General features: G+C 50.9%; 1 protein-coding gene across 2 annotated transcripts in view; it reads left to right on the top strand.

The window, feature by feature from the left end:
- Window positions 1-9,428: 9,428 nt before the first annotated feature.
- Window positions 9,429-23,205, top strand: part of PDE4DIP (phosphodiesterase 4D interacting protein) — a 117,693-nt gene continuing 103,916 nt past the window's right edge. Inside the window, exon 1 of one of the 2 annotated variants that reach the window (XM_067536373.1) lies at window positions 9,429-9,564. Coding sequence is in view for 1 of the 2 variants with exons in the window: in XM_067536372.1 (XP_067392473.1) it covers window positions 18,921-18,948 (28 nt within the window). In the remaining variant the exon portion in view is untranslated. Of the gene's footprint in view, window positions 9,565-18,886; window positions 18,949-23,205 lie in introns of those variants that run through there. The other variant, XM_067536372.1, reaches the window with a different exon arrangement.

Genomic DNA, 23,205 nt, shown 5'->3' with positions numbered 1-23,205 from the left:
CTTTAATGATGTGTTGGAGAGATTTTAGCTGGGGACTGTAGGTGTTGACCAGTGGGGTTCGGTTGTTTTCTTTGTTGGGTCTGTCCTGTAGTAGGTGACTTCTGGGTACCCGTCTGGCTCTGTCAATTTGTTTCTTCACATCTCCAGGTGGGTATTGTAGTTTTAGGAATGTTTCATAGAGATCCTGTAGGTGTTTGTCTCTGTCTGAGGGATCGGAGCAAATCCGGTTGTATCTTAAGGCTTGACTGTAGACAATGGATCGTGTAATGTGTCCAAGGTGAAAGCTGGAGGCATGAAGATACGTACTGCGATCAGTTGGTTTTCGGTATAGGGTGGTATTAATGTGACGATCCTTTATTTTTATTGTAGTGTCCAGGAAGTGGATTTCTTGTGTGGACTGGTCCAGGCTGAGGTTAATAGTGGGATGGAAATTATTAAAATCCTGGTGAAAATCTTTGAGGGACTCTTTCCCGTGGGTCCAGATGATGAAAATGTCATCAATGTAGCATAGGTAAAGAAGAGGTGTTAGGGAACGAGTTTTGAGGAAGCATTGTTCTAGGTCAGCCATAAAAATGTTGGCATACTGTGGGGCCATGCGGGTGCCCATAGCTGTGCCACTGACTTGGAGGTATAGATTGGCTCCAAATCTGAAATAGTCTTGGCTCAGGACAAAGTCACAAAGTTCAGCTGTGAGGTGTGACATATGATCATCGGGGAAAGTGTTTTTGATGGCTTGAAGTCCATCTTTATGTGGGATGTTGGTGTAGAGAGCTTCTACATCCATAGTGGCTAGGATGGTATTTTCTGGGAGATCACTGATGGATTGTAGTTTTCTCAGGAAGTCAGTGGTATCACGAAGATAGCTAGGAGTGCTGGTGGCATAGGGCCTGAGGAGAGAGTCCACATAGCCTGACAGTCCTGCAGTGAGAGTGCCAATGCCTGAGATGATAGGGCATCCAGGATTTCCAGGTCTGTGGATCTTGGGTAGTAGATAGAATAATCCTGGTCGGGGCTCGGGGGGTGTGTCTGTGTAAATTTGTTCCTGTGTTTCTTTAGGGAGTTTAAGTAGATGTTTTAGTTTCTTTTGGTATTCTTCAGTGGGATCGGACAGTAGTGGCTTGTAGAATGTGGTGTTTGAGAGTTGTTTGGCAGCCTCTTGTTCATAATCCAATCCAATCCAAACACCACATTCTACAAGCCACTGCTATGCCTGCTAAAATTAAATTTGTTAGTCTTTAAAGTGCCACAGAACTCTCGTTGTTTTTTCATGGAAGACAGGAGATATTCCAGAATACTGGAAAAGTGCAAATATAGTGCCAATCTATAAAAAGGGGAATAAGGCTAACCCAGGGAATTACAGACCAGGCAGCTTAACTTCAATACCCAGAAAGATAATGGAGGAAATAATTAAGCAATCAATTTGCAAACATTTAGAAGAAAATAAAGTGATAAGGTGATAAGTAACAGTTAACATGGATTTGTCAAAAACAAATCATATAAAACCAGACTGATGGCTTTCATTGACAGAGTAACAAGCCTTGTAGATGTGGGGGGGAAGCAGTAGATGCGGTGTATCTTGACTTTTGATACTGTCTCGCATGACCTTCTCATAAATAAACTGGGGAAATACAGCTTAGATGGAGCTATTATGGGATGGGTGCATAATGGCTTTGAAAACCATTCCCAGAGAGTAGTTACTGGTGGTTCACAATCAAGCTGGGAGGGCATATTGAGTCACGTCCCACAGGGATTGTTTCTGGGTCTGTTCAATATCTTCATGAATGATCTAAATAATGGCTATCCATCTCTGCAGGCAGCGCAGAAATAAGGGTGGAAATACTGTGACCCCCCCACAATAGCCTGGCGATCCCCTTTTGGGTGAGAACCCCTAGTTTGAGAAATGCTGACTTAAGGGCTTTTCATGTTTATATGTTTAAATACATATTCATGCCTTGTGACAACACTGTGACATTTAAGATTTAAATATCTGAAGCCGTGAAATTCAAGATTTTTTTAAATGCTGTGATATGAAAGTTAACAAAATGGACAGTGAATTTGGTTGGGTCCTACTTACAAAGTTTGCAGACGATGCCAAGCTGGGAGGATTTGCCAGTGCTTTGAAGGATAGGATTAAAATTCAAAATGATCTGGATAGACTGGAAAAATGGACTGAAGTAAATAAAATGAAATTCAATAAGGACAAATGCGAAGTACTTCACTCAGGAAGGAACAATCAGTTGCACACACACAAAATGGGAAATGACTGCCTAGGAAGGAGTATTGCGGAAAGGGATCTGGGTGTCATAGTAGATCACAAGCTAACTATGAGTCAACAGTGTCACACGGTTGTAAATAAAGCAAACATCATTCTGGGATGTATTAGCAGCAGTGTTGTAAGCAAGACATGAGATGTAATTTTTCTGCTCTACTCCGCACTGATAAGGTCTCAGCAGGAGTACTGTGTCCAGTTCTGGGCACCACATTTTTTCAGGAAAGATGTGGACAAATTAGAGAGTCCCAAGAAGAGCAACAAAAATGATTAAAAGGTCCAGAAAACATAACCTGTGAGGAAAGATTGAAAAAAATTGGGCTTGTTTAGTTTGGAGAAGAGAAGACTGAGGTGGGACATAACAGTTTTTAAGTACATAAAATGTTGTTACACGGAGGAGGAAGAAAAATTGTTCTCGTTAACCTCGAAGGATAGGACAAGAAGCAATGGTCTTAAACTGCAGCAAAGGCGGTTTAGGTTGAACACTAAGGAAAAACTTCCTAACTGTCAGGGTAGTTAAGCACTGGAACAGATTTCCTAGGGTGGTTGTGAAGACTCCGTCTTTGGAGGTTTTTAAGAGCAGGTTAGACAAACACCTGCCAGGGATGGTCTAGTTATTACATAGTCCTGCCTTGAGTGCAGGGCACTGAACTAGATGACTCTTGAGATCCCTCCCAGTCCTACAATTCTATGGCAGGTATAACTGGCCCAGAGCTGGAGTCATAGACATGCCAGTCTGGTTATTGAGTAGAGGCTCAATAGCAGGCATGAGGCTGAGCTTGCTCTACCGGGCTGGCACTGTGCTGCCTCTATACTGGCAGTACGGGCCTCTATCTGAGGGCAGAAATCTTTCAGGTTGTGGGGCTGCTCCGGGTTGTCTGGTAGCTTGGACAGGTGCAGCCCAGTAGTTTGTTGGCAGCCATACGTGATGATGTCTGGCTTGTCCGGACAGGACTCTGGCTACCCTGGCCATCCAAGCTGCGCTGACTCTGTGACCCACTTCTCTCGTCCCTCCCCACCCCAGTGACATGAACCCACTTTCTATGGCTCCCAGCCCCACCCACTGCCCTCCCCCTGTGAAAAGCTCAGATCAGCTGCACTGGGGTTTGGATTGAAACTCTGTACCTTGTAGCTGCTCTGCTCCTTCTCCCACTTCCCCCAAGGGTCCCCTGGCGGCTGCTGATGGAAGGGGGCACTGCTACCCCGCCACTGACCAGGCTCCTCTCCTGATTGCCCCAGTAGGGTCTGGGGTCCCATACTTGTCCTGCTGCAGAAACTGAGCTGCCTCCCCCCCGAGTCCTGCCCCTCCTGGTGATTTCCCTGTTCCCCAAGCTACAGCCCATGGCAGCCCAGCTGCTTGCTTGGACCCGTGTTTGAAGCTGCGGCTGGGACCTTGGGCACTGCCCTGGGCCAGTTGCAGAACAGCATGGTTCCTTGGGAGCCCCTCACTGTGTTACCCGCATACTAGGGCACTCCACCTTTACCCCAATCCATAGGGCTCGGGCTGCAGGGGAAAGGCACCTACCTGTACCCAATTCACACTGTAGGGCTCCAGGTCACCCATTCCCAGGCTGTAGGGCTCCAGGTGTAACCTGGTTAATTGAAGTACCTGCCTGTAACAAGGTGCTGTGGCCTTCCTTGGAGCCTGGTCCCTACTGGACAGAACCGGGCCCTGCAGGCCAAACAATCTGGAAGCAGAGGGGCGGAGCCAGGGCCTGGGAGGGAAGTATAAAAGGCTGGCCCAGCAGCTCAGTCAGGGTGAAGCTGCTGCAGGCATATGTGTCTTCCCAGAGGCTGTGGTCTAGGTCTGACCCGGGCCCTGTGGCTGTGCAGAGCAACCACCTCATCGACTGGACCCTCCAAAGCCTGCCCGGGTTGCTGGGCCTGAGTGACTGGGAGCAGCTACCTGAGCCCGCTGAGTGGGAGAAACCCGCTGAGGCTGGCCCTGACCTGGAGGAGCTGCCTGATGTTGGGGACCCACTGGGGCTGCTGGAGCCTGGTGTGCTGGAGGACCCCCTGGGACCTGGAGGAGCTGCCTTCTGTTGATGACCTTGAGGAGTTTCCAGACCTGCTGCTGGTTGATGGTGGGGGACTTGTAGGACTCCCACTTGCCATCTACCCCAGCGACCCATAGGGAGATGGACTGGCTACAGGTATCTGGGGACATGGTGGGAGGAAGTAGCCCAGGGAACAGCCGACCAGGGAGTGGCTGAGTCTGTAGTCGAACCTGTCAGCGTGTTGCGGCTGATCCCCGCTGACTCAGTGGAAAACCACTTTGCCACTGCTAGGGCCCTGGGCTGGGATGCAGTGGAATCAGGTGAGCCTGTGTCCCCCTTTCCCTCTTCCCTACCCACCCCGGGAGTGCTTGGCTTCCTCTGAGTGCCACCAGAGGATCCTGAGCTTTACCAGCCCTGCCTGACTATAAGGCGGGGGGCTTTAGACTATTTTGACAGCTGTCCAGCCCTGCCCTGTTTGAGGGCCAGAGGCTATAGATCGCATGTGCTTGCCAGCCCCACTTGAGAGTTGGGGGCTAAAGACTACTTTGCCTGCCCCGCCCTGCCCAAGGGCCGGGACAATAGACTGCTCACCCGCCCCGCCTGTTGGAAGGCCAGGGGTTGTTGATGGCCAGGGGGCTACCGACCGCAAGGAAAGCCTACCCCGCTTGGTGCCGTGGCTAAAAGACTCATAAGCTGGGGGCTCTTTCCCTTATACAAAGGCGCTGTGGCCTTCCTCGGAGCCTGGGCCTGAGGAAGGGTCGCAATGCCCTGGCTCGACTGTGCCACCAGGCTACACCGCCCTTTCCCAATTCGTAGGTCTCTGGGTGTATGCTACTGTGGGTTTGCAGGACCTTTTACCTCTGAGAGAGTCTTACATGGTAATAACCGTAACCTTTATTGATTAACAATTACCAAACATAGTACACATGCTAAGTATACAATGCTATGCTCACCAATCCGCCTCAGGCAGGTGGACTTTTGCTGTTGGCCAGGCAAGGTCAGTCTTGTCTGGATTCTGGTTGCTGCATGTCACGGTCATGCAGAGGATTCTAGCAGCTCTAATCTTGGGCGGTGTCTTTGGAGGTGGATTCTCCTTCCTTCAGGTCTTTCCTTCTTATTCTTCTAGGACCCCAGTTTTTATAGTGAAACTTGAGTCCTGCTTAGCTATGCCTTAACCAATCATATTCCAAAATAAATCTTTGACCAATCATATCCAACCACCTTAATTGATATAAATATTTCATACCTAGTTATGAAACAATCAAAGAACCAGATAGAAATCGTTCAGATAAACAATAGAGAATTGGGTACCACAAAGACAAAACAAGAAGAACTGTAGATTTTACAACCAAGTGATTCCTTGCCAGACAGAATGCTATTAAATGAAGTTTTCTTTACACCTTTTAAGATCTTTTTTTTTTTTTTTTTAATCTGGTGGTGGTAGGATAGTAGCACCTTCTTAACAGCCCAATATTACATTGTCCTGAAATAACTTCAGGAATGTGAAGATGTGACTACCTGCTACTTAGATTATGTCTGCTGTCACTCCTAATATGGCTGCTACAGCTTAGCCCAAAAAACAAGGCCTCAGACCTTACAACTGGGCCCTGCCAGTGGCTGCCCCAGTTCCCTGTAGCGTGACTCATCCACCGCACCTTGTCCTGTGTTCCCACCTCCCGCTTGGATCCGCTTCTTTCCCTCACAGCTGCTGGCTGGGCTCCCCCAGCCTGGCCTTCTGGCCTCCCTTCAGCAGTGTTGTTACTCCTCTTTGCTGGCACTGGGCCTCTCTTACCACGTTCTTAGGCCCAGCCATGCTGCGGTAAGGGAGATTTGTTTATCTATGGCCATGATGCTCCAGGCAAGTGCAGCTGTCGTGGGACAGATCCCACGGCACCTGCTCCCCAGGCCGCTATTTGGGCTCAGTCAGCCATGTGGCTTCCTCATCTTGGGTGACCAACGTCCAGGCCCTCGGGATTTACACCCAGTGACAAGCCGGTGGGATCACGAGTGCAGCGGTGTGGTGCGCTCTAGCGTTCTGCTGCTGCCCAGTGGAAACGGCTTGGAGCTATTGGGGCTGGAGGCCAGGAACTTGGGGGGCTCATCTGCCCTCTGACAGTGACACCCTCCGTGACCTTTGGCAGGTCACTTCCACCCCACCTTTCAAACTTGGCTAAACCTAGGCCCTCTGCCCTGTGTTAAGGGTCACTATCAGAACAGAAGCAGCCTGATCTCCAAGGTGCTGGGCATCCACAGCTCCCATCTGAGCCGGGAGAGTGGCAGCACTCAGCACTTCTGCCCACCATGCCCCTGGTGCTGAGGGAACCTGAGTGTGCAGGCATGGGGAGACGGACTTTATAGCCCCGAGATGGAAATGCGCAGCGGCCCCAGCCTGCTAGTCAGTCCAGCCAACTCGGAGTGCGAGCTGCCTTCGGGGGTGATGGAATCGGACAGAAGCTTCTGACCTTCGCAGCCAGTGAAGCACCAGCCGGGAGGCTGGGGTGCAGAGCAAGCAGCCGTATAATGTAAGCAGAGTCTGAATGACTTGCTGAGCTGGCTGTGGGGAGAACAGGCGTCAGGGCTGGACTGTATTTGCACAAGTGCCTGCTTAGGGGCTCGGCAGGATGGGGCTACTCTAGTTGGCGTTAGGTTACAAATCCCTGCAGTGTTAAATGCAGTGGTAACAAAACGTCGTTCCCCTCAGTGTCTGAGTAAAGGGCAGCAGAACTGTGCTCAGCCTGTTCTGAGTGAAGGGTCACTCTCATCTAAACTGGCTAAGCCAAGGGCTCAGGTGCCAGAGCCCTCTGAAGGTTGATGGGGGAGGGGGCAGGTATTCCTGCTGGGAAGTGGGGGGGGGGGGGTCTCCCAGGCATGGTTTAACTTCCCCCTCCCCTCCCCTCCCCCCCCCTGCCGTTCAGAGACAGAGCTAATTAAGACTCCATTAAGGGTCTTTTGCTTTAAGTGCTGGCGAGAGCTGAACTCATTTACTGTGGGACAGCGCTGCCTCTGGCCTGCTTCAGCCCTAAGGGTCACCCACTAAGAGCTGAAATCAGGGAGCGCTGTGAATCCGAGCTGGCTGGAAGTCAAGAGACCGACCTGCAGAGGTCACGGTGGAGAAGCAGGCGGGAGCAGAAGGCGATGGTGTGGAGCAAAGCGGCTAGTGAAGGATGGCCGGATGGTGGAGCGAGCAAGGTGCCTCCTTTCTTTCCCCCTCCCCCCAAGGATGGGAGGTGAGCAGTGGTGTATGGGGTGAAGGGGCCAGGCCCCCAGGTGCCAGCCTGGGGGGGGGGGGGGCGCCAGGCTGCCCCTTCATGACACGCGGGGGGTGCAGGAGGCTCTGAGGGGTGCAGAGCAGAACCTCCTGCGCCCCCTGCCCTCCGCCCATCGTGAAGGGCCGGCCCAGAGTGCACTTACCCGCCGCTCTGGCCCACACCCGGGCGCCGGCTTGGATGGGGCGCCCCTCCCCCAGCCTGGGGGAGGCTGGGCAGCCCTTCACAACATGTGGGGGGGCCACAGGAGCAGAAGCGGGAGCAGCTGCCCCTTATCCTCCTGCACCCCTTTGCCCGTCACGAAGGGCTGACCCACGGCCACCTCCCAGTCCGGGGGTGAGGTTGCCCCATCCAAGCCAGTGCCAGGCTGTAGGCTTCAGCAGGAGAGGTAGGCACCGCACAGCAGGTAAGTGCAGGGTGGGGCGGCAGAGCCAAACCTGCATTTGCACCTCCGTCCCGCCCGTCCCCACCCCCGCAGGCACCGACCCCCTTCCTCTTCCCGGGGCAGTTGGGGGGTGGCGCTGGGACCGCTCCTGCCCTGCGTTGAGGAGGGGGGTGTAATGTCTGGGGGGGGCGCAAATATAGGCATGGCCCCTAGGCGCCGGAGACCCTCGGTACACCACTGGAGGTGAGCTCCACAGCTGCACCTCTAGGCGCTGGGTCGGCCCTGGCTAAGGACAGCGCCTGTGAGGGGGGGCTGTGAGGGCAGGGGCGCAGTAAAGGAACTTCTTGTTGCTGGACTTAACCTGAGGCAAAAAGAAACTGCCCAGTGTACTCAGGGGTGGGTGTTTTGTTCATGGGTTTATGTGTATGAATCCTGCCTGCAGTGTTTTCCCAAGTCAATGCCAGGTCATTTTCCCCCTTTTTATTAAGTCTGTTTCCTACACTCGGTCTCTGTGCTGGCAAGAAGGGAAGTGTTGCTTCGAGAGGCGCCCAAGGGGCTATGTGTGATTGTCCCATGTTTCTGGGTGGGGTTTTGAGCCGGCTTTGTGTTGTGTTGTTGAAAGGACCCCCTAGATATTGCACCTGGTCCTTGTTGTTGCCGACTGCAATGGCGGAAGGGTTATAATAACAAAGCCGGCGTCTGGCTGTCTTGCCTTCTGTGTCTCCGCTCAGTGTGTTTGCACCATTTCCCCCTCTGTGGGTGGCTGGGTTTGTGTCCGTCCTTCAGATAATTCCAGGGAGGGGGAGCACAGCCACTCCGAGACACTGCTGCTGAGACATGGACCCATTGGAAAGGGGCCCCCCACTAGAGCTGTGACACAGGAGTAACTATTAGCTGGGCTTCTCTGGATAATGCTCTCCATTTACCCTGGGAACCTCTGATAGGAGCATGTCACAGCGCCCTGCCTCAGGGACTGGCAGCCTAAATTAGACCTAGCACGGCACGGGGGAAACAAAGGCTGGGAGGGTGACAGATCAAGCAGTGACCCCCTAGGGGGCCAGGATTCTTCTTTCTGGGCGTGTGATGTCTGTGGAGAGGAGGCTTAGAAAGGAGGCTGGTCTCACTCCTCAGCACGGCAGCATTCACAGGCTGGCACTTGTGGGGCTGGAGGCTGTGCTCTCCATGCCAGGAGCTCATGTTACACCATGGGCTCCAGGCACCTCGGCTTCTGCTCCCCTTCAATGGACTCCTTGTTGCTCTGTGCCCGGGTGGGGGCAGCAGTGCAGAGCACACACCGTGCTAGTGCAGCTGTTTGACTGTCCCGAGCTCCCCCTCCCGCAGGGCTGACAGCTCAGTCTGTGCTGAGAAACCCGTGCCAGCCAGTCATCAGCTGGGATTCGGCGTGAGCTCTTCCAGTCTGCCTGCTCCAAGGTGTGCTGCTCTGGGACAGCCTGTGCCCTGGGGTGCTGCTAGAGACTTGCCACGTCAGATCGCTGCTCCAAACAAGGCAGGAAGGAGACTGGCTTCTCTGCGGGGAAACGCTTTGCTTTTAGCTGGAGATGCTGGGGCCCTTCTCCCTAGGCAGCTTCTGATCGTCAGTGAAGTGCCGTCCCCAGGAGCAAGTGCAGGGGCTGCAAGATGGAAGAGGTAAGTGCCTGAGTCTGGCTTCTCCCTCTTGCCTCCCAAGCTGACTTAGCACAGATGGGCTGTAATTGTGACTTGCCTGCACAAACCCCAGGCAGGCTGCTGCCCGGAGCAGCTCTCAGGACCTTTCTGAAGACTGATCCTATTGCTGGCTGCGGGAAGGCTGGGCGCACATGCCCCATGGCAGCTGGCACGCATCTTTGCTCTCCCAATGCCCCCCATTTCAGTCCTAGGCCGATCAAGAGATCAGGCTGAGGTGGCGGCATTGTGTGACCTGATGTCACACCTCACACTGTGAGGCTGTCGGCTCTCTCTGGTGATCTGGGCTGGTCCAGGTCAGTAGCTGGAGGGGAGTGCAGCTCAGCTGGTGGATGGGTGACCTAAGGAACACCTGGCTGCTTTGGGAAGGCCGACATCTGGCACGTTCCATTTCAGTGTCTTGGCTGCGTTTCGGTGGTGGGTGCAGCGATCCTTGTGTAGTGTTTGTGGATCAGTTTCTTGCCTACGCTTGGGAATTGATGGAGTAGTTATTTCCATGTAAGGCCTGTGTAGGCACTCTTATTCCGGCCTGGCTATTTTGGGAGCTTTCCAGCGCAGGCAAGGTGGGCATGGTAAAGTCCCCAGGAATGCATTAACTGTCGCTGTTTCAATGAGAGCCGTAGCATTGCACTGATGTAGTCTCCGAGGTGGGCGCTGATCCGGCACATGTTCCCAGGAGGAGCGGGTGCCTGGGAAGAGGCATGAAGGGAGCCAGGGGGGAGAGGGTTGTTAAGAAGGTGGATTTGCAGGAGTGAAGGCGGCATGAGGAAAAGAGCACAGACGCACCATGTTTTCAGTATTTAATTGCCTCCAGTGGTTTGGGGCTGGTTGTGTCTCAGCTGGAGTGCCATAGACAATTGCAACTTCCCATAAGCTAAGGATTGCCTGATTAATCCCCTGGTGTCTGGGTGCTCTTGGGGAGGGATGTATGGCTGTGAAATGGGCTTCCCACCTTGCCTCTCTGGAGCCTGGATTGTAACTTTCAGAATATGCTCCTCCAGCCCCCTCTTTGCTAGCCTTTCCATGGGAGGAAGAGAACGGGGGAGGCGTTGAGCGGGAGGCTTGTGCTGGTGAGGTGCTGGGGTGGAGCATGAGGAAGCTGGTTTTGCAGATCTCTCAGTGGTGTTCTGTGTGCCCCCAACTCTCTGCATTGCACCTGGAGCGTAAGATGGGTGGAAACACTCCAGCCGCATCAGTTGTGCTGACTAACCCCTGTCCTCCTGGCTCCCGCACCAGAGTTCAAATCAGCCGTGTGCTGCTCCTGCACTGGAGGGATTCCTTTGCCCCTGGACGCTGGTGGAGTGGTGTGAAGGGCCCAGGGTGGGCCGGGAATCTCTCCCTATATTGTCTTGTCGAGGAAAAATAAAGTCACACTGCTACATTTTAGAGTTGGATCGGGTGCAGCTTTAATTGTGACACACACACAATCACATAACCATAGCTATGGGGAATACTATAGCCATAGGGAAAACCCAGGTGGCTATAGGGAAGTCAAGCAGCATGTCTGGATACTGGGCAAATGTACTTCACCTGGCTACCAGATACAAAAGACTTATATAGGAGTTGCTTAGGTTCATTTACATGTTGATCGTATAGTGGAATTGTATTAACAGTTTATACTTAACAGGAAAGACAATCAATGCACGGTGGGGCACACCAGACACCCTCACAGGAACGCCCAATGAGTCACTTGAGTATACAATGTAGTTTTCAGGGACCCTGGCTCACACCCGAAGATGGGTGGTGACACAATACTTGTTCAAATGCTAATTTGCATGGAGTGAGTTTCTATGGGGCCAGTAAGACAAAGGGGGGCAGGTACTGGTACTTATCAAAACAGGAGATGTCGGTTTACAGACATCAAAAGGGCTAGAGTTCACAAAAGGAGTTTGCATTAAAATTGTGGTCCTGAGACATCAGGGATTTTAGCATCTTTATTTCAGTCTCAGTTTGGGCATCCTGTCAATGATTTAACCTGAGGGCTTCCATCAGAGTTCAGGCTACCCAGTTTCAGGCCAGGCCTTCTATAATCAATTCTATGATTAATTCTTTGATTCCACAGTCTCCACCCCACTGGGCTTACCGTGCCAGCAGCCTGTTGCCACGAGGGTACTCGTGTCTGTGACCGTTGGACAGAGCTGACCCGAAGTTGGTAAAGGTGGGAAATGTTGGATAGAAAAGCCCAGTGCAGCAAAGACTGCGAGCTGGGTGGGAGTCTTCCTTCCTTCAGCAGCAGCTCTGCAGGGCACAGCAGCCACTTGGGTACATCTGTGCAGCCCCATGGTCTCCCTTGTGGCATCCTGGTGCTGTCAGTGGGTTTGCACGGGTGTCTGACGGACACTTGGAGACCAGCTGTTTGGCAGGTGCACTAGATGAGATGAAATCTGGCTCATGCAGGCTGTGGACAGAGACGACAGGTGGGGATGGAGCGGCATGCAGGGTCATGTCCTCCCTCCTGCCCCCTCGGTTTGCTGCTTGGCTTGAACTGAGCATGCTGAAGCTGTTTACCTTCACTCTGCCCCCGCTGCTGTGTCGTCTCTGGCTATGGATACGTCTACACTGTGAGCTGGGAGGTCACGCCCAGCAAGGAGACATACTTGCACCAGCTCTCCTGGAGCTGTGGTGCTAGAAGAAGGTGTAGCCGCGGCAGCATGAGCAGTGGGATGGCAGGGGCGTGCCCATTGGGGACGCTGGCTGTGTACTCCTGGTGGCTGCACTCTATTTTTAGCATGCTAGCTCGATGAGAGCCCAGCCGTGTGTGTGTCCTTGAGCTGGAAATAGGACCCCAAATGGGAAGTGTAGATGTACCCTGGGTCTTCTCTGCACCAGAAAACCTCCATGTAAAATCCTAGTGGCGATAAGGCACTGGTAGTTCTTACTTTGATGTAGCTGGTTGAGATAAATGCCACATGAAGGAGTTAGGTTGAGCACATGAGATAAGAACCACCTGGGCCTTGTCTCCTCTAGGATCTCACAGCGAGTGAGATCTCTCCATCTGTATACATTGCACCGTTTTTGTAACAAAGACAGAGCCTCCGTCCTAGCTGCACTGGCTCAGCAGAGCTAATAGGAATAAAAAGCGGTTTTAAAAAGATCTTTTGCTCTCACATATTAACTCTTGCAATCCCTCGACTTGTCCTTCATTTCTTCCTGGTGTGTTAATGATGTAGCTTGATACTTTGGTCAATGCAGGAGTAATCTTGTTCTAGGAGGCTCCCAATGTTTGGGTTAACTCCCCAGGAGCATCCCCATGTGGAAAGGAATGTAGCTTTGGAAACTTGTGCAGATGCTTAGGTCCAGTTAGCCTCCCTTACAATGGAAGAGAACTGGTCTCCGCTAAATGTGCTCGGTCTTCTACATCTGTATGGGTTCTTGTGTTGCAGTTTGGAGTGTGTGATAAAATGTTTCAAAGCGCATGTGGGGGAATGGGGTATTAATTTTTTGATTCATCTAATAGTTCAGTGAGGGTGCAGTTTGTAGTGCATTGAAAATGGGCTTAAAATTTCAGGCTATCACTTTGAAAGTAAGGCATTTCCTGGGCTTGATTGCAATCTAGGGGGCTCTGTAGAGAAGCGTGTGATCTGGGCCTTCAGCAGGCAATCTGCAGAGAGCCAGGTGAAAACAAGGTGGGTGAGTTGTGCTACACTGCCTTAGGGAGCAGCCTGCTTTTTCTCTCTCTGTTTTTGGTTCTTGTGTGTTAAGATTCTGGATACTGAGCAGTGAAGTGATGGAAACCTTCCTGAAAGATAAACAAAAAATCCCCTACGACAATTCACCCTAATGCAGGGTCCCAGCACAAAGCTCTGACACCAGGTCAGTTCTGGCTTGAGTGGAGGTGCGTAGATCTAGTGCTACTTGGACATGAGGGTGAATTTCATGCTACTTTCATTTTGAATTTCTTCCTTCTTGCCAGCTGCCAGGCAAAACCTTTTGCTGTTTTATTCCCCTAGTAATGTGCTTTAGCTTAGTAAATTGTAATGCTTTTCCTCCTTCTGGAGGCTCATTGCCTATGTGCTTATCAAGTACTATGTAAAGTAAGGACCATTCCCATCTCTGTTGGGGTGAGTGTGTATTTATTTAATTGGTAAATAAGCAAATACATTGATTTCTAATGTGTAACCTCGCTGTGGGGGCAGTGCCTCTGGCATAGCTCATGATTTGCCCATGAAGTGGGGAAGCTCATGTTGCATGTGTATCTGACAAAGGAAGCAGAGCTCCTGCCGCATTCCCTACACACCTGCATATCTCCTAACTCCTATAGGAGAAGAGCTGTCCTGTGACTTCTGGAGGTATGCGGGGCAGCCTCCTAACGGGCCTGATTCCCCATTGCCATGCATCCCGCAGAATCACTTACACCTGTGCAAAGGGCAGTTCAGACACTACCCGATAGCGCAGTGTTGCGTTGCTTTGCTTTGCAGACGTGTCGATGGTGAGCTGATGTGAGAGGATCTCAGCCTGTGCAAGGAAGGGCGCTCAGGTCTCGGCTGGGCTCATGAGTCCACATTATGGAAGTTCCTTTCTTCTCTCCAAAACAAGCCAAGCCTAACTGCTGTGGGAAGCTGTGCTGGGAGGTTAAGGCTGTGAGGTTAAACCAGTTGAAGGTAGGGAACAAGGCAGGAGTGGGGTGTGTCTCTGGGTGCAAGCATGCAGGCATGGGCTCTGCTTCATGTCCCGCCTGCTGGGTAACAGCATTAAAAGACTCTGTTTCTGAAACGAATCTAGCTCTTTAGCTCGTTACAGAGGTGCCACAACTGCAGCTGGCCTTCGGGGCAATGTGCATGCTCACCGGCTTCCTCCTCACCCTTCCTCCTCCACCTCGGGCTCCTCCTGCTAGGTGACGGTGGGTGGCCACTGTCTCCAGGCTGTGTCGCAGATCTCGCTCTGGGGCAGCAATCTGTCCTTCTGCAGTGGAGGTGCTGAGCGAGGCTGCATGAAGGGTGTGCTCCATTCTTGGGGGGAGGCCCAGTGGCTTGAGACATGCCTGTCCCCCACCCTGCAGTCTCCTGGGAGGAGCAGCAGCCCCGCACCTCCCAGCATCGTCCGAGTGCTCTCTGCATTGCATGGTAGGGTATGGTCGGGGAATCGCCCCAGTTCTTCCCATGGAGGCGGCAGATTCCCTCTAGATTTCATAGAATCATAGAAGATTAGGATTGGAAGGGACCTCAGGAGATCATCTAGTCCAACCCCCTGCTCAAAGCAAGACCAACCCCAACTAAATCATCTCAGCCAGGGCTTTGTCAAACCATAGCTTAAAAACCTCTAAGGATGGAGATTTCACCACCTCCCTAGGTAACCCATTCCAGTGCTTCACCACCCTCCTAGGGAAAAGGTTTTTCCTAATATCCAACCTAGATCTCCCCACTGCAACTGGAGACCATTGCTCCTTGTTCTGTCATCTGCCACCACTGAGAACAGCCTAGCTCTGTCCTCCCTGGGACCCCCCTTTCAGGTAGTTAAAGGCTGCTATCAAATCCCCCCTCATTTCTCTTCTGCAGACTAAATAAGCCCAGTTCTCTCAACCTCTCCTCGTAAATCATGTGCTCCAGCTCCCTAATAGTTTTTGTTGCCCTCCGCTGGACTCTCCAATTTGTTCACACACTTCCTGTAGTGGGAGGCCCAAAACTGGACACACCATTCCAAATATGGCCTCACCAATGCTGAATAGAGGGGAATGATCATTTCCCTCGATCTGCTGGCAGTGCTCCTACTAATGCAGTCCAATATGCTGTTAGCCTTCTTGGCAATGAGGGCACACTGTTGACTCATATCCAGCTTCTTTTGTCCACTGTAACCCCCAGGTCCTTTTCTGCAGAACTGCTGCCTAGCCCGTCGGTCCCCAGTCTGTAGCTGTGCAGGGGATTCTTCCGTAACCTAAGTGGAGGACTCTGCACTTGTCCTTGTTGAACCTCATCAGATTTCTTTTGGCCCAATCCTCCAATTTGTCTAGGTCACTCTGTTTCTTATCTCTACCCTCCAGCATATCTATCACTCCCCTCAACTTAGTGTCATCTGCAAACTTGCTGAGGGATCAATCCACCCCATCCTCCAGATCATTAATGAAGCTATTGAACAAAACCAATCCCAGCACCGACTCCTGGGGCACTCCACTTGATGCCGGCTGCCAGCTAGACATGGAACCATTGATCACTACCCATTGAGCCCGTTGATCTAGCCAGTTCTCTATCCATTGTATAGTCCATTCATCCAACCCATACTTTTGTAACTTGCTGATAAGGTATATCACGTTCACCGCTTTCCCCACATCCACAGTCATCTCATCATAGAAGGCAATCAGGTTGGTCAGGCATGACTTGCCCATGGTGAATCCATGCTGACTGTTCCTGATCACCTTCCTATCCTCCAAGTGCTTCAAAATTGATTCCTTGAGGGCCTGCTCCATGATTTTTCCAGGGACTGAGGTGAGGCTGACCGGTCTGTAGTTCCCTGGATCCTCCTCCTTCCCTCTTTTTTAAAGATGGGCACTGTTTGCCTTTTTCCAAGCGGGGGTGTGTGTGTGTGTGGGGGGGGGCCGGCCCCCTGGAAGTTTTTGGGGGTTCCCCCTGTGTGCTGTGAATTCCTGTGTCCCCAAGAAATCAGTCCCTCAAATGTACTTGTTCTTCGCGTCCCATAACTCATTGTTCGAGGTAGGAATCCTAAGCCAGCTGCCGTTCCAGCCTTTATAGACCTCCACCGGTGACCCCACCCAGCCCCAGAGGCACAGGGCTTTTTAAAGTAATATGCAGACAGGCAGGAAATTAGTGAATCACACATGTGTCTCGGGACATCAGGTCAATGGGACCATTAGAAACTCTGCCTGGAGTCTGCCGTGTTTTCCTTGGAGGGTTCCTCCTGCAGAAATGTCTCCTGGTGCTGTTTGTCTCTGTACCAAAGCCAGGCGCCCGGGTTCCGCCCACCAAGACACACACACCTCCCCTGGACTCAATTGCCCTGTGCATCCTTGAGCCACCAAGCCTCCGTGTTGTTGCTCGCACAGCCTCTGAGCAGGGCCATACACCAGGTCTGCCATAGCGCGTGCTGCGAGAAGGGGCTAACATGCCATGCATTGTGGTGCAGAAAGGACAGATGGATGAATCCCACTCCAGCTCCTTTGGTAGCCGTTCCTCAGTCACCCTCTGTGACCTCTCCCCTCCCCACTTCCTTCCCAAGGGGGGGCTTCGATTTCTCTTCTCTTTGCCAGCTACTCAGACAGCCCCATTCACAGCAGAGCAGAGGGAATCTGAGCTGCTAATGGATCTAGAGTGACTCTAACCCGAGGGCATCTCCATTTCCCTCCTCACCCTTCGCTGTCCTTACACTGATCGACTGGCCCCAAACAGACACCGTGTGTGTCGTCATCCCCCCCGTCCCTCCCCCCCAAATGATGTGGCATAAGGGCGCACTCCCAGGGCCACATGCACAAACACACTTCTCTATGGCTTATAATTTGGCCAGGTCTGGGCAGACTTTCCTGGAGAGTAAAAGGCATCACTGTGATCCCAGGATTGTCCCCCTGCCAGGTTTCTAGTTGCCTGCTCCAAACAAACCTCTAGCTGTTGGAGGTGTCTGAGGAAAAGGTTGCAGATCACGAACAATGCTGCCTCTCGCTTGGTTCTCAAAACCAGCAGATCCATTGGAAAATCAGACGTACCAGCAATAAATGGGAAGCTGCAGTGCAGCCAGGACGTGGCATATTTCAGACTCCGGGTTACAGTTTAACCACATTATAAGCAACTGAAGACAGAGAGCTCTTGTCGTGCCATGGGCTCGGCAGGCGCAGAACTAGGCAGTGCTGGGCATTCAGCCAGCTCATGGAGGAGGAATCTCCATGAATTGCAGCCAGTCCAGAGTGTTTGAGCCAGCCACACACACCAAGGCCCTCATTTTGCAGTGGACACTGCGTGGGCTCAGGCGTCTGCCTGCACTGCACTCAGTGCAGGGTCAGGGCCTGAATTTCTTCCTTTTTATGACATCCTCAATTGCAGATCTGCTTGGCTCGGACCTTGATTGTCGTGCCTGTCCTGGTTATTGGGCAGACTGCACATCTGACTCTTCCTGGTCTGTCTGAAGAGCACCATCACCTCTCAGGGCTGCTCTCCCTCTGTGTATCCGCTAGAATCACCTCAGCAGGTCCCTTTTTAGCCATGTCAGCTAGACCAAAGCCAGCATGAGCGCGTGTGCCTGGGCTGCAGTGCAGACGGCACCTTGTGTCCCTCTAGGCCAGCTTGTCCCCCTGGACCAGCATTTTTCAAATATGGCCACCATGGCTATACGTGGTCACCAGGGGATTTTTCTGCGGCCACCGTCAGTCTCCTGGGCAGAGAATGGGGAGAGGGAAAATTTGTCAGAGTGGTCACCAGCAAGAGTTGGTGGCCACACTCTGAGGCCACCTAAACATTTCTTGTGAGAACCCCCGTCCTAGACAGCAGCTGACCAGCACCCTCTCTGCAGGCCACAGGACACTTTTTAACTGTTTGCAGCCCTGCGACCTGGCAGGTCCCAGCATTGTGGAACAATGGTTTACAGCAAGAGGAGGGAACAGATGTCATTCTCGTGTGTACTGAGATGTCTTTATCTGGGAAGTGCTTGTGTTGCTTTTCCTACTGCCTTTATTGCCCTCGATCAGTAGATGCACATGAAAGTCTGACAACCCCAGTGGAAGTGATAGTCTCTCAGGATAAATGTTCTTAATTTGTACATTGCAGCTCCTGCTGCGTTCATCATGCCATTGCTGTCACAGTGCCTAAAGCCTCGAGTAGATGTCAGATAGGCCTCGTTCCTCGGGCATTCATCCTATTTATGCCATGTGCTGGAGCTTTGCCAAGCCCAGCTAGCACCACATGGGGGGCAGGCCTAAAGAAGGGGGCTGATCAGTCTATTGTCATTGAGCCCAGCCAGAACCCCCAGTGCTGGTGAGAAACTAAACAGTCAGAAATCAATAACGGGGAAATGTTGCTTGTTGGATTACTGGAACATCACGAGAGTAGCCCTCGATAGAGAGGTGGGTGCAGAACACCTGCTGTGGCGAGGGGGAGTGTATTGAGTGCCTGGAGGTCCCTGTATAGACAGCTCTCTGGATACTGTCTCTCAGAACTGCGGTGGGGTGCTCTGAACAGTGATGCTAAGGTTTCTGTATCAGGGTCTATGACACGGGGGAGATGGGGACGGGCGTGTGGCTGTGGGTACAGGTTTCTGTCCTAGGGCAGTAAATGAGGGGAAGCTTTCTGCCTCAGGAACTCGTCCCAGCTATGCAGTGCTGTCTATTGACCTCGCCCCCATGGGTCCTTCTCTGCAGGGATTATTGCGACAGCGACAGAAAGGAGATGGTGTCCAGAGCCAGTTACGTGACAGGTAAAGTGCATTGCCCTGTCCTGCTCCCAGGTCGGGCATGGCCCTGCTGACTGTGGGTGCCTCTGATCTGGGCCCTGCTCCGCAGTGGAGTTCTTCACGCCTCCCCCTCCCACTGCGGGACCCTTGTAAATGTCAGGATCATGCTGTGTCCCCAGTCCTAGCTAGCACGGGAGATCTCGCAGCAATCCCTGGTGTACCCCGCTGGTCATCTCTCTCCTTGGCCCTTCCTGTGCAGCCAGTCAGCCAGCTTCCGCCCCAATGGACAGCGCTGGTATTCCAGCTAATTCATGTTGTTTTGAGTACTCTGTAGCCTTGATCTGCTAACATTGTAATTCCCTCAGCAAAGCAGTCTAGTGTGTCTAGTGCAGCTAGTTATTTATAGGCCCCAACACATTACTCATGCTTCCATTACCCTCCAGCTGGTTTTAGATCTTTTTTTTTTCCTGTTAATGTGTTGTCATGTGATCATGCACAGACTCTGCCTCTCTATAGCGAAGGCTGCAGCTGACACCCCATTATAACCCTTCTGAGAGGGGCGAGCAAGGAAGGATCAGTGGTTTGAGGTGCTAGCATGGGGCTTATGAACCTGGATACAATTCCCTGCTCCACCAAAGACTACTTGTGTGACCCGGGCATGTCATTTAGTGTCTTGGTTCCCATCTGTACAATGGGGATTTTAGTCCTGCTCTGCCCCCACAGGGAAATACATCAAAGAGTGCAAGGTGCTCAGGTACATAAGACAGAGAACATGGGCAAGAAATCTTTGTTTGGCTTGGGAACGAGCATGCTTATTGCTAGAGCAGAGGAGAGATTTTTCTGCCAACCCTGAAAGAACTGATTGTAGCCATTCTGCAACTAGAGACCAGTGTCTTGACAGCAGTATCTGCCTTCTTACGCAACTCAGGTTGCGTATTTCCTATATCTGTGTTTTCCAGTAGGAAAGCATTCTGTGTATAACTGTTAAGCTGATTAAGAATTGCAACCACCAATGAATACATTAAAAACCAGGGGAAGCCGTAGTTCTGTCAGACACACCACACCGCAACCAAACAGCTCTTACAGAACAATGGCCATTGGGCCCTGTCCCACATAGGTGTGTGCTCCATCTAGCCACCTTTTCCCTGTGTTTCAGAGGGGTTATGCGACATAGTTAATAATAGCATTTCCATAGGCATCCCGGTAAACTTTAGCATGTACTTATCATGTAATGTTTACTTAAGAGTAATAGGCTAGTATTGGTGTTGGAGTTCAACCAAACTGCCTCCAAACCATTAATATGTATGTGCGAAAATATCAGCACTGACTGTAACCAGTGACTAGAAAAGGGGCTCGGGGACAGGGAAAGTGACCCAGGAATCTCAAAACAAAAACCAAAAAACCCTTTAATGCCATTTTTCACCGTCATAGCATCTGTTCCGGCAACTGATTCACAGCTTCATAGATTGAAAGGCTGGAAGGGACCCATTGGCTCATCTAGTCTGAGCTCCTGGATAGCCCAGGCCATTAAATTGTACCCAGTTACCTCTCTCTTGAGCCCACTAACTTTCATCAGTTCTCAGGAGACTAAGCTGTTGTGTGCCACAGGCAGAGATTAACAGGAGAGACAGTGGCCAGGGTTCCTGCAATGACCAGAAGTTGGTTAGGTGAGCTGTGCCTAGCCAGGGTTGCCAGTTTTGGTTGGATGTATTTCTGGAGGTTTCATCACATCAGGTAATCTTAATTAAAAATTAATCTTTAATTCCTGGAGACTCCAGGACAATCCCGGAGTGTTGGCTACCTTAGGATTCCTGTCTCGATTCTATGCTGCCATAGGGATCCAGCAGGATTGGGGCCTTTAATACAAGTTGTTTGATTTATTTTGACCCATTCCCCATGTGTTGAATGGGTCTAAGTGACAATGTCTGCCCTGGCTAAGTGTGCTTTCCTGCAGGATTGCTCATACAATTCCTTAGTGTTTCGAACAATGGTTTCTAGTGGGTTTTTGGGTGTGGGTGTTTTTTTGCTCTATGCCCTCATATCTTCCAGTCTCACAACCATCTCCTCTGTTTCCCAGCTCCCCTGGTCCATACCTTGGCTCCGGGCCCAGGCCCCGATTTCCTTTCTTGTAGATTTCTGAACCTCCACAGGAGCTGCCCCAGGGACCTTAGTACAGTCTGTATTGTGCAGTGAGGTCTGCAGCAGGACCTGTGGACTTCAGGGATGCAGAAGGGGAGCTGGAGTCAGGGTGTGGAACCCGAGGAAGCAGGGGAGGGGTTATATGAAGCTGGTTGAGCACTATTCCAACTCCCTATGCTTCCTGGGTGTCCGTGCTCTCTGGTTACCAATGATTTGCAGAGCAGCCTCCCTTTTTACTGTAGAGATCAGGGGCTCCCCAGGCTGATCTGCTTCCTGTACCTACATGTCAGACAATTCAAATGACCAAGGAAATCAGGACCACTTCAGACAAAATGCTTGGAAGCTATGGGTAAGGTAGAGTTCCTATCAGTGAATTCAGGGTAAAAAATCCCTAAAAGAACACTGTAACATAAGAACATCAGGATGGCCATACTGGATCAGACCAATGGTCCATCTAGCCCTGTGATTAACCAGGCTACACGTACCCCTCGGACTACAGAGGTCTACCGGGGGTACATCCATGCCTACCATCCAGTCCCAGCATCTGGCAGTCCGAGGTTTAGAGACACTCAGAGCATGGAATTGTGCCCCTGCCCATCTTGGCTAATAGCCAATGATGGACCTAGCCTCCAGGAACTTCTCCAGTAGTTTTTTGAACCCAGTAATGCTTTTGGCCTTTGCAACATCCCCTGGCAATGAGTTCCACAGGTTAACTGTGTGTTGTGTGAAGAAGTACTTCCTTATGTATTTTATTTTTTTATTTATTTATTTTTTTTTTAAGCTTGCCTACTATTAATTTTATCAGGTGCCTCCTAGTTCTTGTGATACGTGACATGGTAAATAATACTTCCCTATTCATTTTCTCCATAACATTAGTGATTTTTATAGCCTTTTTTCTAAGATGAGCAGCTCTCCTCATACGGAAGCTGTTCCAGATGCCTAATTGCTTTTGTTGATCTTTTCTGTACCTTTTCCAATTCTAATGTATCTTTTTTTGAGATGGGGTGACCAGGAATGCAGGCACAATTCAAAGTGTGAGCATACACCATGGATTTGTGTAGTGGCATTATGATATTTTCTGTCTTGACTATCCCTTTCCTAATGGTTTGTAGCATTCTGGTAGCTTTTTTGACTGCCACTGCATATTGAGCAGATGTTTTCAGAGAACTAGCCACGATGACGCCAAGATTTTTCTTGAAGAGTAACAGCTAATTTAGACTCCATCATTTCGTATGTGTAATCAGGATTGTTTTTTCCAGTTTGCATTACTTTGCACTGAATTGTATCTGCCATTTTGTTCCCCAGTTACCTAGTTTTGTGAGATCCCTTAAATCCAAAGCTATCTTGAGTAATTTTGTATTGTCTGGAAACTTTGCCACCTCACTATCACCCTCTTTTCCAGATCACTTATGAATATATTGTACAGCACTGGTCCCAGTCCAGTTCCTTGGGGGACCCCACTATTTACCTCTCTCCATTTATTCCTACACTTTCTTTCCTATCTTTTGACCAGTTACTGATCCATGAACGGACCTTCCCTCTTATCCTATTACTGCGTACTTTGTTGAGGGACCTTGCCAAAGTCTTTCAGAAAGTCCAAGCACACTATATCCTCTTGATCACCCTTCTCCATGTGCTTGTTTGACTCTCTCCAAGAATTCTAATAGATTGGTGAGGCATGATTTCCCTTTGCAAAAGCCGTGTTGACACTTCCCCAACATATCATGTTTTTCTATGTCTGAAAACTTTGTTCTTTAATATAGTTATAAACAAAACAAGCCCCTGAAATCCAGAGAAGATTAAGGCAAACAGCCTTAACTGACTCCTAGAGTGATGCCCTAAGAAACCACCCCGAAACTCTGAGACGCTTATCTATTCATCACAAAGCATTTCAACTCCTGAGTGAGCACAAATATTTAGATAATGTTGTCCCTTTTAGCCTGAGTAGCTAGCCAATATTTGGGGCCTTGCTGGGTTGTTTCCCTTAGGAGAAACTGATGATACAAATCAAGTGTTTCTTTGATGCAATCTTTATTTACAACGAATGTATGCCAAGTCCTGGTTCCCTGAACACATTAGAAACAATGAACAGCAGGAAGTGACTTTCTGATACTTCTAAGCCTGCTGCCAGCCAGCACTCTG

The sequence above is a fragment of the Emydura macquarii genome, unplaced genomic scaffold (genome assembly GCF_026122565.2).
Source record: "Emydura macquarii macquarii isolate MOO-44397 ecotype Brisbane River unplaced genomic scaffold, CSIRO-AGI_Emac_v2 contig_3534, whole genome shotgun sequence".
In the NCBI taxonomy this organism is placed as follows: Eukaryota; Metazoa; Chordata; order Testudines; family Chelidae; genus Emydura; species Emydura macquarii.
Note: the sequence above shows the minus strand (reverse complement) of the source record. Positions and strands in the feature narration are given on the sequence as shown.